The sequence below is a fragment of the Myripristis murdjan genome, chromosome 18 (assembly GCF_902150065.1).
Source record: "Myripristis murdjan chromosome 18, fMyrMur1.1, whole genome shotgun sequence".
In the NCBI taxonomy this organism is placed as follows: domain Eukaryota; kingdom Metazoa; phylum Chordata; class Actinopteri; order Holocentriformes; family Holocentridae; genus Myripristis; species Myripristis murdjan.
Window position 1 is genome coordinate 7,336,998 of NC_043997.1, and position 17,571 is coordinate 7,354,568.

General features: G+C 42.1%; 2 protein-coding genes across 2 annotated transcripts in view; one reads left to right on the forward strand and one right to left on the reverse strand.

Moving 5' to 3' along the window:
- Positions 1 to 4,243, forward strand: part of cited1 (Cbp/p300-interacting transactivator, with Glu/Asp-rich carboxy-terminal domain, 1) — a 10,989-nt gene extending 6,746 nt beyond the window's left edge. The window contains exon 2 of the mRNA XM_030075552.1: positions 2,455 to 4,243. Coding sequence (XP_029931412.1) covers positions 2,473 to 3,045 — 573 coding nt within the window. The 5' untranslated portion in view covers positions 2,455 to 2,472 and the 3' untranslated portion in view covers positions 3,046 to 4,243. The remainder of the gene's footprint in view (positions 1 to 2,454) is intronic.
- A 7,918-nt stretch (positions 4,244 to 12,161) lies between these two features.
- On the reverse strand, positions 12,162 to 16,617 carry LOC115376084 (uncharacterized). The gene is made up of 3 exons (XM_030075551.1): positions 16,361 to 16,617; positions 15,272 to 15,566; positions 12,162 to 14,337 (listed from the first exon to the last, which is right to left on the reverse strand). The coding sequence occupies exons 1-3, from the start codon at positions 16,526 to 16,528 to the stop codon at positions 14,087 to 14,089; spliced, it is 714 nt and encodes a 237-aa protein (XP_029931411.1). The 5' UTR covers positions 16,529 to 16,617; the 3' UTR covers positions 12,162 to 14,086.
- Positions 16,618 to 17,571: the final 954 nt, after the last annotated feature.

Sequence of the window (17,571 nt, forward strand, 5' to 3'; positions counted from 1 at the left end):
CCTTAACTCATAGGCAATCGGCTATTTTTACCCAGAAGACAAACAGCTAAATTAGAAAAAAGAGATTTCATATCTTAACAAGCGTGTTAGTACATCTAAGAGGAGCGTTTAAAGCGCTGAAGCTGTGTACAATCATTACACAGTTTTGTGGAATAGTCCGCTCTGATTGGTCAATCGTGGCAGTCAGCGATTCAATACCGCCATCATGAATCTATTTAATCCATCCAGCTGACGACAAGTACTTTTTACACCATGGATATCACTTTGAATTTATTTGGTTTATGTTTGATTCATAGTTGGAGGATGCCCTGTTGGCAGAAAACAAAAGAAAACAGGGAAGGGGGTCGACTCGAATATGCAGCAGGTCTAACCGTCCAGCTCTGGTTGTTATGGATGCAAACAGAATCTGTGGACTGTTTGTTTGGTTTGTTTTGGAGTCTTGAAGGCTAATAAAACAATTTCAAATGTAATATTTTGTCAAATAATTACTTTCTTCTGTAAGTATCAGCGTTGGAAACAACAGATCACAAAGCAGCACCTCACTGTAATTCTACTACTTTTGGCAGTGGCTAAGTACTTTTTCAAATTAAATAACGCAGTTACAGTTACTGAAGTTTAAACGGGTTTGTTATTTTTGTCTTGATTCCCTGGATTTTCTGGTTTTATGATCAAACGTCGCTCAACCAAACAGCTGTGCAGTGAATGAGTGAATCGATCAATCGGCTTTAGACTGAACACAGTGGGCGACAGTTAAGGCAGTATGAGCTTTCTGTCCTGGAAATGTGGACATTATTTTTCCATCCTTGTAATCAAAGATAAAAAAAAATATATATAGCGGTGAGTTGTAGACGATGCGCAGGCGTGAGAACTTCATCCACATTGAAGAACAGCGATACTAATCTTCTGAAGCAAAAGACGCTAATCGCAAAAGACCAAAGATGATCACAAGGTCCTGATCACCACGCTGAGATATGGGCTGTAAGTTTCTGAAAAGTCTTCTGTCATGAAAACACATCTACCTTTTGGAAACTTACGTCTCCCCAGTGTTGATGATTCTTATGAGTGACTGCTCGCCTTGTTTTGGCGGTTGCAGTGCCGACTCTACGCCAATGAAGGAGTTAATTTGCAGTCTTTGTTGCGTTGTTCTGAGTTTCTACCCCTACCGGTGGATTCAACTTTGAAGCACATTTTCCAGTCCTACATGCATCGATAGCTGTTCTGGTTGCTGGACTTTGTAGAAAAGATAGATAATCTCAAAATAAATTAAAAAAATATATATATATATGGACAGAACTGAGAACCAAGCTCATTGTCCTTGCAATAAAATTAACTGTAAAGAGGAAAAAAACATGTGGCATTAGTTTTTTCTTTCAGATTTGACAGAAAAGAACCAGAAAACCAGCACCTCCATGGATAGTTGGTGTCAGGATTTAGCTTCACCAGAGTTGAGATGTCTTTTGTCTGATGAAGAGCAACTTCTGCTTGAGAGATCACATGTCTCTGGGCATAAATAAAATAAAACAAATTCATACACCTTGGCAGCAGCAGCTTTTTGTTTCATGCTTTGTTTCATGCCTGGCACCAAGTTTAGTACCGAGGTGCATGCGTTTGTATTCGGCTCTGCTGTTGTGTGAAAGCCATCTGTCACTGTGGGCACAGGAGTGTTGCAGTAGTTAGGAGGCACGCTATAATTAGGTAAAGCACACTGACAGTGAAGTTACTCAAGTGCATAGTCATTGCCCTTTTCTGTTGTTTGGTATCAGTGACTGTTCAACGGGAATTGGCTCACATCGGATCACTCAACATCGAGCGTTTTACGTACGGCAGCATGCAGGAGGTTGTGGGTTTTCACAATATGACATGATGGCACTGTAAAACACAATTAAAAGTGCTCTGGAAATGTGTTTGGACTGCTACCATACAGATATTTTGGACCCAAAACAATGCAGATCGCATCTATGGACGATTAAGCAATGGAGGCAGTGGATTTTCATCTCAACTTTTTATTCATCTGCCCCCCATATTTCCATTTGTCGAAATGTTTGTGTGGAGGTTTTGTGTTCTCATTGGGTGGTTTATATTGGGATTTGAGTTTTTTTAGTGTGATTAGCTGTTGTATAAAAGCTTTATCGGTAGAGCAGTCAAAAGAGAATGGCGAACTGATAGTGAGGTTGTAAAAACACTGTATTTGTATTTCCTGTTGGCAGCGGTGACTCATCTGAAGGTTTTGATTTGACTGTTTGTTTACATTGGGTCCTTTCAGATTCTATCAAAGCCTATCTCCAACAGTAATGTCCTATCTTTATTGGGATCTACCCTATCTACCCAGTGATGTCATTTCATTTGTTGTCGGTGAACTTCTGTTAAGCTGGCGCTCTTATCTCCTGTTCCTCATGTCCCCGTGTGATGGCATGGCCTAACATCTCCCTCTCTTCCTGGTTCCTCCTCTCACAGGCTCCACTCTTCCTGGTGATGACCTCACTGCTGTTCCCTGGCAACGCCCACGCTGCGATGAAGGACCTGTCCTCCTCCTCGTCTCCTCTCACCTCCCTGCTCCACTACCCCTCCTCCAAAACCTCCGTGGCGCCCTTCTCCCCGTCCTCCACCGCCTCGTCTCCCGGCTCGTCCCTGACCTCGGCGCCGCTCTCCAAACCTCAGCCCTTCTGCCTGCAGACGGGCCCTCACCTCATCGCCAGCATGCAGCTGCAGAAACTCAACTCGCACTACCAGAGTCTGGCCAGCGCCTCCGCGGGACATCCGGCGTCCGGAGGAGCTCAGAGGGGCTTCGGAGCCTCGGCGCTGGGCACGGGGACCCAGATCCTCAGCCCGTCCGGAGGCCTTGGCGGCGGCGGGATGGGCGTCGGTATCGCCATGGGAAACCAAGGCTCCGGCGCCGGCGGGATCATTGATTTCGACCCGGTGGACGAGGAAGTTCTCATGTCACTTGTCGTGGAGCTGGGTTTGGACCGAGCCAACGAACTCCCCGAACTCTGGTTGGGTCAGAACGAGTTTGACTTCATGTCAGACGTGCCGGCTGGATGCTGACAACAACAACAACAACAAAAAAAACTCCAAAAAAACTTACATCCAGATGCAGAGGGATGCATCAACAAAGAAAGAGGACTTGCTCTCTCCTGTTTTTCTTTTCTCTTTTCTCACTTTCTTGGTCGACACAATGAGGAGAAAGAGACACTGAGCAATTAAGAACTGTCGCAGAGATTAAAGGTGTACTCTTGTTTTTCTTTTGCCTTCGTACAATCTGCCTTGCGAGAGGATACAAGGATCACGGAGATGGATAAGAGAAAGAGATGACTTCCTTTTGATTCTTTTGTTGTTTATTCATGTTTTGTTGGGGTTCATACCCTCGTGGAAAGGGACAGTCAACAGTTTTTGTTCCTTTTCATTCCCTTCAATCAGCAAATCATTCGTCTCTAGGATCAAATTGGGAGGGCGACACTAAACTGATAAGAGCGTAAAGACTCTCTTTGTGCCTCTTCCTGCAAATCACTGATTTTGTTCTTCATCTAAAGAGGAGGAACAGGTAGATGCGGAGGGTGAACAGAACCGAGGACTTGCTGATGGACCTTAGGAATAGAGGAGGACTTTGTTCGCTCTTCTCCTCTTTCTCCATCACTGCTTCACTCTCGCTTAATGAAAAGAAAGTGATTGACGCGAGAAGGGCAGGAGGCGATGTCTGAGTTGGCCACTTTGGGGGGGGAAAAAATAAAGATGACAAAGACACACCTGTTGCACTTGTTTTTCCCCCATCTTATCTTCGATTAATGCTAAAGAAGAAGCAAATGGGACACGGATACATACATCGCCGACGCTTTGACTTTATGGGAGACTCGCAAAGGATGACAAACACTAAGTTTCCTGTTTTCTTAATGGACAATATTAGACTCTGGTCTCATGGGAAAGGGACTCCTGTCTCTTGGCTTCACAAAGAAACTGATTGTTTGAGAACTGGTTATCTCAATTTACTCAATCTCGTTTTTCTTTCTTTTTTGTTTTTTTGAATTTAGTTCAACCAGCGGTATTCATTAAAATGTTATTTAAGACAGTGGCTGATATCCATCGGGCCTCTCGGAGAGGGGAGCGCCTCAGTCTATAATCAGTACTACTTTTCTGAGAATAATGAATTAGATCAAGCCGTCTTGAATCTGTGTGAGCATGGGACCTGAATGGAGTAAATTGTGTCTTGCCCTCGAGCTCAACCTCATTAAAGCAATCTAGTACTTTGGTCATGTGTGTCACGACCAGATATAGACTCATGATTTGTTTTGTTCCCTGACCCTGCAGTTGAAGAAACACTACCTTTGCTGGTTAAATTCAAATTAATTGGCACCGGTGATTGTGAATCGGCTGAAGCAGCATTTTAAATTGACCTACTGAGGGGTAGGTTGCTGAATTCGGCTTCAGTGAGGCTCCTGAGGCTGAGGATGCAAGGTTATATATCAACTTTTCTGGGATTAAACCTCATGGAAAGACCTAAAAAACAAATTACCACTAAATTAGACGGTTAGCTGTTACCCCCAACACATTTCATCATCGCCATGCCATCACATCGATAAGGAAGCGTCTGTTTTGTCATCGGTGTCTTTTCATTATTCAGCGGGCAGGCCTTGTCATGCTAATGCAGGCTGTAGTTACGGCTGCAGTCGGTTCACTTACAGCGAGATACTGCAGATAGACACGCTCCAGCGAACCCGCTAACTGCCCGTCAGCATCGTAAAAGATTTCATTCTTACCTCGACAGGTGAACACAACAGGAAGTGATGGTTTTCAGGTGGTCGCATCCCTCTGGCGGCCATGTTGGAGGTCCTTACTCCCGGGATAACAGCGTTTATGAGCATCCGATTGTGTTCATAATCTCACACCGTGTTGTTTTAATTAGAAAAATGAGCTTTCAACCAAGGAAAGCGGTTCATGTCTTCTCTCTGGTCGTATTTACTACTTGGAGAGTTATACTAATATGCTACTTCTGCACGATTTCTGCAGCTTTAACACACAACGTCATGATTTTGACAAAAGCGTCACCAGGGTTACACTTGTTATCGGCCTCTAGACGCCCTATATAATCTTTGCTCCACTTTTATACACATTTAGTCAGTTAATTCATAACACAGGTGTTAGCTTTAGCGCTCACGATTAGCCTGTAAATCTGTGTCACTGCCCATCTGAACCAAATCACATAAAAAGTTATTTTTTTGTGGCGATAACATCAGACAGTTAGCCTAGTTTAGCAAACCACAGCATCAGCTAATCATTTCTGTCAGCTACTGTGTCTAGTAGGAGCTGGTGTTTAGGAGAGGCTACTAGCTACATGCTAACGTGAACAACAGGTGTTGTGCTAAATTAGCTTTCTGGCTAGTTAGCTCCCTAACAAAGCTAAAACTTTAACAAACTCTTCAATACATTTTAGCGTTCTGAGCTAAGACAAGACAGTTTATCGAGTTCACGCAAATATCACAATATCAAATATCAAACGCAACCGACTTATTCCAGAATCTAACAGAAATTATACGGCCTCCCTTGAAAGCAGCTCTGGCCTGGCATTTCAATATATCGCTGTACATTTTTTAACAGAATTTTTGATAATTTTCTGGGGAGTTTTTTCTTTCTTTTTTCGTTTTTTTTTTTTTTTTTTCAATTTATCAGGTTATTTTTTTATTTTTATTTATTTATTTTTTTTAATTTTGGTCATGTTCCCTTTTGTTGCTCATTTGCTAATCATCTTTTTCCCAATTTTCTTAAAAACAAAATCAAGTGAATTTAACCAACCCAGTGTCACTGATCTGAAGCATAACTTTTTCTTTTCTTTTTCTTTTTTTTTATTTTCTGTCAATTTTTTTTTTTAACTAAAGTTCCTGTTAGTCAGTTAGTCCTGTATTTTTGACTCATTTGCAAATCGCCTTTTTCTCCATGGTTTTGAGTTACAATTCAGAAAAGAGTCTAAAATCTGCGAGCTGAGGATTCGTCTCCATTGACACAGGCTCTTAAAGGATGTGCCCTCAATCACAGGCAGGATAAAACTGTCGTGGTCTTGAGATAAAAACTACAAATCATGTAGAGAACAGGGTTTTTTGGGGGCGTCCGGTCACCCTGGTGTTCACTACATGTCGTTTTGGTCCAACTATCTCTCCCCTGGATGTCCACGCTGCCGTCGCAGAACATAAATACCGAAAACTAAAATTACATTTGGTTTGCCGTTTCTCTCCATGTTGGCTCTCCACAGTCGACCAGGTGCTGTTCCCTGACACTATAGACCAGCAAAGGGGGTGAAAGAAACGAAAGGGGGCTACAGTCTCACACACACACACACACACACACACACACACACACACACAGATAGGATGGGGGCTCCGACCTATATTTGTCATGGTAAGAAGAGATGGAAGTTGAACTAAACAGCAGCAACAAAGGCCTTTCACCTCAACCTGTCATCTCAGCTTTGTTTTCACCTGGACACACACACACACACACACACACACACACACCTGCAGGTGCACGTACACAGAGGCAAGCATGCATGCAGACATTTAAGCACCTGCATACACACACACACACACAGAGACACACAAAAGCACGGAAATAAACGGACTTCACATGCGAGGGTGCACACACACACATACACACACACACACACACACACAGTGAGAGAGAGCGAGGGAGATGGTATTACAGCATGGTAATGGGAGTAGCAGCCGTGAAACAGGCACTTGTTCAGTTACACACAGCCTTCGCAGGGCATCAGGGCTGAGTGTGTGTGTGTGTGTGTGTGTGTGTGTGTGTGTGTGTGTGTGCAGACAGAGAAAGAGAAAGGCGAAAGAGGAAAAAAAAAACAGCTCTGTGAGAGTGAATGGAAGGGACATTATGGAAGCAAGAAAAAGCGAGTGTGTGTATTTGTGTGTACATCTCTATATGTCAGTGTGTGTGTGTGTGTGTGTGTGTGTGTGCGTTCGCCATGGGAAACTATGAGCAGTCGAGGTAACCCATCCACAGGAGGACCACTGACGGAGGAAAAACACACGCCGAGCCTCGTTAATTTATTTAGATATGGACAGCATCGGCAGATCAGCTTACACACACACACACACACACACACACACACACACACACAGCCCTCCTCTACCTGTTTTTGATGTTGATGAGGGTCTCAGTTACAGTCAGCGAGGCCGTCAGTGAGCGCCAACTTTCCCTTTCCCTGTTTTTTTTTCCTTTTTCCTCCTTTAATGAAACAGGAGAAGCCGTGATCAGTGATTAATGAAAACCCGATGAAGGGATAATTTAACAGGAATTTTTTTTTTTAAAGGGGAATTTGCTGGATAATTCCATTGCAACAACCCGTTCTCTGTTTTTAAAAGAAAGAAAGACAGGCTCATCATCACGTTCAAATCTAACAAAGAGACATATTTCATAACTAAAAGGCTCAAAATAACAACCTCCTGTTTGTTTCCATCCTGTTCCGTGTTTTCATTAACCGCCTTTTCCCTACATCCCTTTTTTTTTTTTTTTTTTTTAAAGTTTAGCCTTAATCCCAGCTGACTTCCGCGGTATTTTTGGCATGCGTGTGTGAACCAGAGAGGGATCCCCACCTCGGCCATATAGGTCGAATTGCTCAAATTGTTTGCCTCGAGTCTTTCATTTCCTCTCCGACCCTCGACCCTGAACTGCGGATTAACTCTGGCGGAGACCCTGCACTGCAAAAAGTCAAAATCTTACCAAGAATATTTGTCTTATTTCTAGTCAAAATATCTCATTACACTTAAAATAAGACATGATCAGCTCAGAAATAACTTGTTTTTAGACAATTTTCACTTGTTTCAAGTGAAAATCTACTTGAAACAAGTGAAAATTTGCTTGAAGCATGAAACAAATTTTGCCAATGGAACAAGCAAATTTTTACTTGTGACACAAGTGAACAAGTAAAAATTTGCTTGTTCCATTGGCAAAATTTGTTTCTTGTTTCAAGTAAATTTTCACTTGAAACAAGTTAAAATTGTCTAAAAACAAGTAATTTCTGAGCTGATCATGACTTATTTTAAGTGTAATGAGACATTTTGACTAGAAATAAGACATTTTTACTTGAAATAAGACAAATAATCTTGGTAAGATTTGGACTTTTTGCAGTGTGTGAGCCGGGACGCCACTCACGCCGCGCTTTATTTTGAAGGAAAACTTTGCAGAATCAATTCAATTAGGACATCTAAGTCGTTTAGTGCATCGATCGTGTTTTTGGTTCATTGTTTACAGTCTGTGAAATAATGACAAAGTGTGACGGGGAGGCGATCCGAGCCGAGTCTTCGAATGTCTCAGAGGAAGGAGAGCGAGAGGGCGAGCGAGCTAGGGAATGAATGGAGAGAGGGAGCGGCGGTTGCGAGAACAAAGCGGTGAATCCGAGAGATAAAAAATACAACATTATTTTCTGAAAATGTGTCCTCATCCGTGAAATCCCCTGCACTCACACGATTCTGGGAAGGCTTTTTCACCGTTCTAGTTTGCGATACAAGCAAAGAGAACAAGGACGTTTTGTGTTTGGGTGGGATCTAGAGCGCGCCCCCCCGGCTGAACCCGAGCTGAACCTGCCTGTAGTTCCTCCTCGACCCCGACGGCCTCGCTCAGTGTGTCAGATGACGGCGCTGCTGCTGCTGCTGCTGCTGCAGGAGGAAAAGCAGATTTTGCAGCTGCGCCCCAGAGACACACACAGAGAGCGTTTCTCACACAATGGGCTCTGTTTTAACCACCTGAGAGCGCCGTGTGAGTGCTTTCAGGGCGTGTCCGACTCCACTTTCGCTGTTTTAACAACAGAAACATGGATGGTTGCAGCAGCTCTAACACTACATTTACACTGCCAATGTAATGTGACCCAATTCCGATTTTTTGCTCTTATGTGGCACAGATGGGATATGCTCGCTGACAGTGTAATCAGGAAAAAGACGCATGCATTCGGATATTTTGAGATCGGATACAGGCCTCACTCATATGTGGAAATAAATCAGATATGTATCGGATATGTGCCAATGCGACCGCCGTGTAAACAGGCTGATCGGATTTTCTTACACGTTGCGTCTCTAACGTCATCAAATCTGCGACCAATTAGCTTATTTTGTCGCATAAATAGTGAACACGCGGTAAACGACAGACTGAACATGGAGGCTAACCTGCAGAGAAAGTTGAGAGATGAGGAGGAAAATTCGGCACAGTGGTCAGTTTTAAGAGGTCAGATGTCTTCTCAGTCTTTGGGGAGAGGAGAAAATTCAGGAGAAAATAAAAGGGACCTACAGAAATAAAGCCGTGTTCCAAGGCATGCGCGATGTTTCAGATGTTGTAGGCAAGTGTAATCGCGTGAATCAGATATGGGTCACTTGATCAAATACGTGTAACCGCACAGTAAAAAAAAAAAATCGGATTCAGGCAGCAAATCCGATCTGGGCATCAAGACTTGCAATGTAAATGCAGCCAAAAGGCTTGCACTGAGTCTCTTCATTAATCCTGGCTGTGTTTTGGGTGTAACATGCAGTGAACCAATCAGAGCGCCGTCTCCCGTCCCCTTTAACAGCCAGGTGTGTCACACCTTGGTGGGCTGCTGTTCTAATGGACCCACTGAGCAAAAAGTGTCCAGAAAACGTTAAAAAGACGTCTTTTCTGTACCTCCAGAAGACGTCTTCAGAGGGGCCAGGATGAACGTTTTTCATACGTCTTTTCTGTACATTGTTATGACGTCATCTCCGAACCTTCAGTAGACGTTGTAAAGTTTCTGAAAATTTTTTTTAACTATGCTTACCACCCTTGCGACCACGTGGACATACACTTACCTGCCAGCCACATGCTGTTTGTAAGTTATGTAGGGTTGTTGTCGTTGCTTAGGCGGGGAGTCGAACCCCGGTCTCATTTTTCATTTGAGCCACAGAAGCTTCAATGGTTCGGAGATGACGTCATAACAACGTACAGAAAAGACGTATTAAAAACTTTCATTCTGGCCCCTCTGAAGACGTCTTCTGGAGATACAGAAAAGACGTGTTTTTAACGTTTTCTGGACACTTTTTGCTTAGTGGGGAGGATTTTCCAGGTAAGAAGGAAGGAGACGGAGTGAACGCTCCCGAGCAGATCATCTACGGCGACGGCAGGACTCCATCTGAGCTCCCTGAGGTGAAGCAGCGTCCCTGTGTGTGGGACAAGCTGAGCGGACGCTCGCCGGCGCCCCCTATGTAGGCCACCATCACTGTCTGGATAATGAGCTTCAAATAAAACCTGCAGCAGTGACCTCAGAGCTGCTGTTTGGAGCTCAGTCACTTTCAGCCTCCAGACAGCAACGCAGCAACACTGCAGAGCTCACAAAGAAAAATTGGTGAAGTGGACCTTTAATATGAATTATCTGAAAGTGAGCAGCTTCCCTCTCAGCTGACTGGACTGACTGTTGTTGATGTTTGGGTCCAGCTCCTCCTGACTCGCTGCCGTGTCACATGACAACAAAGAGCCCAGTCACACACACACACACACACACACACACACAGTCACACACACACACAGTCACACACACCATGTTGTGTACAAACAGTGTCCGGGCTTCTCTCATAAGGTTACACAGCTAATTACACACACACAGAACACTGCTGTGTGTGTGTGTGTGTGTGTGTGTGTGTGTGTGTGTCCTGTGTTTTGTGTTAACTCTGGATGAATGTATTAAGTCCACTCAGCCTGCTTCCTTTCATGTGGTGACCTTTCATTTTGCTTTGTGATACTTCAGTGTGTGTCACGCTGCCCGAGGTGCCGCTGATTGTGTTTTGTCTGAGGATTTGGACTCAGCTGACAGAAAACACAGAATAATCACAAAATTTATTCATGAATCCAACTGACAATGAGAATTTATGTAGAATCAACCCTCAAATTACGTGTTAAGTTCACATTTTTGGTGTTTTTTTGCCAAAACAGTCAGTCAAAACAGATTTTTTTCTCTTAAACCCTTGGAAATTTTCCATACTGCACCTTTAAAGCTGCAGTAAGTCAAATGAGGAAACTGAGGAGTGTTTAGAGTCAGCTGACAAAAAAATAAAATAAAAGAAGTATGAGTCAGTCTAATGATGAGAAGTAGGTAGACTCACTCACATAACTTATTGCTTATTATATGTTATATGTTAATTTTAAATAATTTGCCCTTTAAAGCTATAAAATAAAGTCTTTTGAGTCTTCTCTTCAAATAAACCGTTGGCAGTTTTGATGAATTCAGATTTAAAAACGCTGTAACATTTTTGTTGGTTTGTTTGGATTTGGATTTGGTTTCTTGCTGAGCGACGTGAACCTCATCGTCTTCGTTAAAAGCAACGATTGACGTGAAAAACGCCTGTTTCTGAGCCGGAGGATCATGAAGAGCAATATTCAACCATGTAAACATTTAAAACAAGTAATGATGAACTTTTTGATTAAGGAAAAAACATCATTTTGTTTATATTTGTTATGGAAATTCAACATTTTAGCCATGGAAAAGTGTGACCCCCTGATCAAAATGGTAAATATATTCACTGATGTTGCTGTAAAAATATGATTTTCAGGGTTTTTTTTTTTCTAAAGATGAAATGAATATTACTCAAAAAGGCACTTTTGCTCACCAGCTGTCACTTGTACATCTATATGAATATGTAAATGAAACAAAGCTTGTATTTTTGCTACTTACATGAGTTTGAGGCAAAATAAAAAATAAAAAAAAAAGTTGAAAACTGGACTGATGGCGTTTGATTCAGCAAAACTTCATTACTTTCACATCCTTGATTACTGAACACACATTTTACACTTTTCCACCATCAAATGTTGTCATACAAGAAATTAAACACAGAATAAACCTTTAAAGGCTTAAAGGTGGGAGGTTTATTGATATTCTACAGATAGACATACTATGGTATATTTTATTTTTATTGCTCTTATACGGTCTGAAATCTATATTCATTTATATTTATCTATTTATCTATAAATATCTTAAATTTTTTTCTTAAAGTTTTCTATTTTTTCCATTCAAGCCTTTTTTTTAAAATCTGAAACCTTTTGAAATTTTGAGTTGTGAAATCATCTTTCCTTCCCCTTTTCCCTGCACTTGCTTTTGCTAGAACCCAATAGCATGCTGCCATCTAGTGGTGGCACTGCATAATCACACAAACACACACACACACGCATAATAACCTTTATTCACCAGGTTCCCCTACACGACGTGTGGAGGAGATTTGCCTCATTGTGACTGAGATAAACACAGACACAAGTCCCACAGTTAAACAGAAAAAAAAAAAAAGTTAAAGCACAATTTGACATCCAAGACTTTAAAAAGTGCAGAAAACAGTGCAGGCAACAGACCAGGACTGACTGGAGCTCAATGGGATTTACTTTTTTTTTTGGTTTTATAGTTTGTTTCATGTGATTTAGGTGCCAGGTGTTTAGACGGTCACAGGAAATGCTTTGAATTATGTGCAAAAACTGTTAAGTCTGAATCCAAAATACACAGTGGAAGGAAAAATTGGCCGTTTTGGTGCAATCTCCAAAAATCTGTCTGCAGACGCTGGTAAATCTGACATGTTCTGTTTCTATTTTTTTCTCTTTTCCTCAGCCAACATGTTTTTTTTTTTTCTTAATCTGGTTGACCTGTTATTGTGACAGAGCAAACTTCCTGGAAAATAATAAGCTGGTGTCTGAATGGAATTTCACATCTTGATTTTGATCAAACAAGGTTCCCCTGAATCCTTGAAAGTGCTTGAAATAAAAAAAAAAAGCATTGACATGGATCTCCTCTTTGTCTAAAGCATCAGCAGAATTCCCACGCTCATTAAAAACAACAACTTCAAGGACTTTTCAATGCCTTTCAAAGGTCCTGCATTGTGAAAATCAAGAACTCCGAGCTTGTATGTTTTAAGTGATAAGAATAAAGATAACACATTTTACTTGTATGGCACCTTTCTTGCTACTCACAGACACTTTACAATAAAAAAAAGATAAAATCACATGAAATAAACAACATAATAAAGATACCACATCAGTGAAATTCATCATAGTGCGTTCTTTGGGTTTTTTTTTGTTTTCAAATTCACACACTTTCAAGGGTTTTCAAGGCCTAAAGGAACCCAGTCAAAAGATTCACAAGGGGCAAAAATACTGACTGATCGATTACTGAACTTCTCTTTTTGCACACTAGCAACTTATTTTACATTATTCTATTTGGACAAATTAAAAAAAAAAAAATTCAAAATAAAATCTAGTTCAACTCAAGAGTGTAAATACTTTGGAGACAGACTGTAAACTCAATCAACAGAAAAACATCATTTCAACAATTGATGAATGATTTTAGTCTTTTATCTGATTCCAGCTGCACTAAAATCACTACGAGGCAAAGATTGTCTTCCTTTTCTCCATTAATATCATTAAAAAAATTAATACTCTGGGTTTTTGTTTTGTTTTTTTGGCTGCTGGTCACACAAAGGCAGACACTTGAGGGCATCACTTTGGGCTCTGATCACCTCCAATGAGGATTTCTCTTTATCTTTCACACTTTATGCACTAAATAATTAATCGATTTATCCCCCCCAAAAAATAATCCACATGTTAATCAAAAGTGAAAATAATCATGAGTGACAGCACGAGTCTGCAGCGCTGTGGGGTAACAAGGAGGTAGCCGAAAGTGAGCAGTGCAGATAAAAACACACACACACACACACTGCTTCCAAAAATGAGAAGTCCACCTTTTAAATTACAAAAACACAACACCCTCTCTTTTTTCCTTTAAAAATCTGATTTGGAATGAAACTGTTCGTTTGATTCAGACGATTACGGTTTCTTCTGTTCTTCCAGCGTTTACTATTACGCTGCGTTCAAGTGCTGGTGGGAAAGTCCGACATCTGGGACTTCTGAAGAGGCTGGTGCTGTTTTGTCAGAAAACTGATAAGCATCTTAATTTGAGGCTGCAGAGCTCCCGGCCGCCCGATCAGATCAACATGGCACATGGTTACGCTGCAGAATGGTTTAGTCCGGCTGCACGTTCTGCATTCGTTTGGCTTCCCGCGTTCAGAGGACTGACTGTCACGTGACGTTCAGGTGTCGCACGTCGGTCTCAGCTCTCATCCGATTCGCTGAACGATTGCTCAGGTCTGCCGAGCTCCTCCTCCATGTCCTCGTCCCGGCTGCCGTCTGCTGTTGAGTACCGCTCTAAAAACTCCACCAGGCGGTCACGGCTCAGCGGTTTGTCGAAGGCCCGCGTCTTTGAACCGACCGGTAAGGCGGACTGAGTGAGGTAGGCAGCGGCCTGCAGGTACGCCTCCTTCACCGCAGCGGGAACCGTCTTCACAGCGTGCTGCCGCCGGCCTGCACCGATAACAGGGCAGAACCCAGGTTAGAGCAGTAAAGGAAAGGAATACAGACTATTACATATATGGCCAACTATTTTCATAATCAATTCATCATTTTGAGGCATTTTTAACAGGAAATATTCCAAATTCTCTTGATTCCAGCTCCTCAAATGTTAATATTTTCTGCATTCTTCTAAATATCTTTGGGTTGTTGACTCTTGGTTGGGACAAAACAAGACAACTGAGGACGTCACCTTGGGCTGCGAGAAACCGTTATCAACTTTTTTCACCTCTTTCTGGACCAAACAACCAATCGATTCATTGAGAAAATTATGATTATAAAAATAATCATGAGTTGCAGTTGCACGTTTCCACAACTGATAACCACTGATTACTGGTATATCATAAATATTTAGGATGCCCACTGTAGAAAGAAATAATCAAGATACTGACAAGAGATGCAAGAAGAAATAAAATCATTTTGTTCCTCTAATCACCAGTAGAAATAATCAATATGATCAATCATCTCAAAATTATCAGCAAACATAATTAGAGAGATTTGCAGATGAGAAGCACATGGGTTTTAAAGATGTTATGTGGAAAAATACAGCTGAAGCTGGCATTTCAGCGCCCCCTAGTGGCACACAGGAATAACTGCTTGCCTTTTTTGGAAGTTTTGAAGGACTTCACTGCCTGGAAATTATTTATCTTGTCAGTAACCTCGGCTCTCCTGGGAGTTTTCCTCCCAGACGCCAGTTTTTTGCATGTAAATCTTACCTAGTGTAGGTTTAACACCTTCATATTACAATGTTTGGTGTCATTGGACAAAGAAAGGTGTTTAAAACTCTTTAAAACTTTAAAACTGAGGGAAAAGCGAGGTGAGCAAACACACTGATATCGAGATATAATTTTAAGACAATGTCCCCCACCCCTCCTCCCGAGACGCAAACCTCGAGCGTCCTGCGTCGGCCTCCCCTCCTCCTCCTCCTGCTCCTCCGTCTCGCTGGACCAGACGATGGGAAGCTGCTGGAAGTGCTCGTACATGACGTTGCACCACGTGATGAACACCCGGGTCACCACGCTCTCCGAGACGCCGAATCGGGAGGCGAGCTCCTTCCTGGGCGAGCCGCGCCACAGCCGGATCAGAGTCAGCAGGAGCTCGTCCATCGGGCTGAGCTTACGGTGCCGGCCCAGCTCGTTCCCACCGGACCGCTGCCTCCCCTGCAGGACGGACAGAGGCGGCGGCTGGTCAGAGCAACAAAGCAATCTGAAGACATCACTCTGGGAGATTTCATTCTTGACACTTTGGAAACTAAATGATTAACCAATTAATGAAAAAATTATAGATGCATTAATGGGCCAAGAAAATAATCTTAAATTCAGCCCCACAGGGTTTGTGGACATTTTTACTGATCCCATTCCATTACTGTATATTTTATGTATTATTGGCCAAGGTTAAAATATGATTATGGTTAATATATTACTGTCTATGGTTAACAAATGGTTAAGGTTAATATATGGTTAAGGATTATACATTATTGGCTAAGGATAATATATGGTCAAGGTTTACATATTATTGGCTATAGGTTGGATATGGTTAAGGTTAATATATTATTGGTTATGGTTAATCTATTCTTGGTTATAGGTTTATATATGGTTTACATTAATGCATTATTGGCTAAGGTTAATATACGGTTAAGGTGAATGTGTTATTGTCTATGGTTAACATATGGTTAAGGTTACTATATGGTTAAGGTTAATGCATTATTGTCTATGGGTAATATATGATTAATATATTCTTGGTTATAGGTTTATGTATGCTTTAAGATAATACATTATTGGCTAAGGTTAATATATGGTTAAGGTTAACATATTATTGGGTAAAGTTAATATATGGTTAAGGTTAATATATTCTTAGTTATAGATTTATATATGGTTTAAGATAATACATTATTGGCTAAGGTTAATATATGAATCTTAGTGATAAAACTGTAGAAATCAGTAGGCCTGTTGGACCATCGGCTCTTGCGGCTGTCTACCTTGAACACGGAGCCCCAGTACTGCATCTGGCCGCTGCCTTTGGGCCTCAGGAAGCGGTACAGGGTGAGGAAGGTGCTGTAGTCGGGGAGGCCCGTGTGCCGCTGGATGTCGGCCGCACTGTCCCTTAGCTTCTCCACCGAGAAACTGCTCGCCTTCCCCAGCCGCATCTGCAACTCCCTGATCCGCGCCACCGCCACCGCTCTCTCAAAGTAAGCTTCATCAGTCTCCTCCTCCTCCTCCTCCTCTCCTCTGCTGACTTGTGAACTCCCTCTCTCTTCCTCCTCCTCCTCCTCCTCCTCTGTGGCAGCTGGTTTCTCTATGTGAGGCTGAGCACGATAAGAACTGGCAGACTCATCAGACTGTGTGACCAGACCAGAGGGAGTCTGAGCCCGAGTAGGAGAGCAGCGATCAGGCCGCTCCTCTTCCTCCTCACCGGCCTCCTCTTCCTCCTCCTCACTGGCTACGGCGTGGCAGATCTCCTCTTCCTCATCTTCATCCTTGATGACCACTTTGAGCCAGGCACCGGCCTCTACCATGAGCGACTCAGTGACCTGGGAGACAAAACACACCAGTAAAGTCTGGACAGATTACTATTACAACTACAGTAACAGTTAGTATTAACACTGCTGATGTATTTGCAGTATTACTGCTAATAATTTCTACTACCACTTTTTGTTCTACTACAACCTCTTCTCCACTACTACTACTACTACTACTACTACTACTGCTGCTGCTGCTGCTGCTACTACTGCTACATCTTACCCAGGAGCTTAATGGCAGTACTGGTAATAATACTAGCAGTAGTAATAGTCGTAACTTTTTTTTTTATTTTTATCTTTTATTTTTTTAGTACACTTAGCACTTTCTAGGATCACACATAAGCTGCTATATGGGTTGATTTTCATGCCAAACGAAACTTTGTTGTATTGTTTACCAGTACAATGACAATAAAGTATCTTGTATCTTGTAACAATGCAGTACAAGTATCACCACAACCAGTAGTAGTCGCAGTAATACTAGGAAAGCACAACGAGTAGCCGTAAGAGTACCGGCAGTATGTGAAATAATAGCAGTAGAAACAGAAAAGATAGTAGCACTAGTAGTTATCAAAGTAGTTGTAGTAATAGTAACTGTAACTGCAACCGTAGTATCAAAACTAGTTTTTCTAGTAGGAGAAGTTGCAGTACTAGCAGTGGCAGCACTAACATTA

Coding starts and splice junctions, on each gene's coding strand:
- LOC115376084 (XM_030075551.1), bottom strand. CDS start 16,528: ATGCGGCTGGGGAAGGCGAGCAGTTTCTCGGTGGAGAAGCTAAGGGAC. Junction 15,567..16,360: donor ACTGGGGCTCCGTGTTCAAG/GTAGACAGCCGC, acceptor TGCTCTGACCAG/CCGCCGCCTCTGTCCGTCCT. Junction 14,338..15,271: donor GCCGACGCAGGACGCTCGAG/GTTTGCGTCTCG, acceptor TTATCGGTGCAG/GCCGGCGGCAGCACGCTGTG.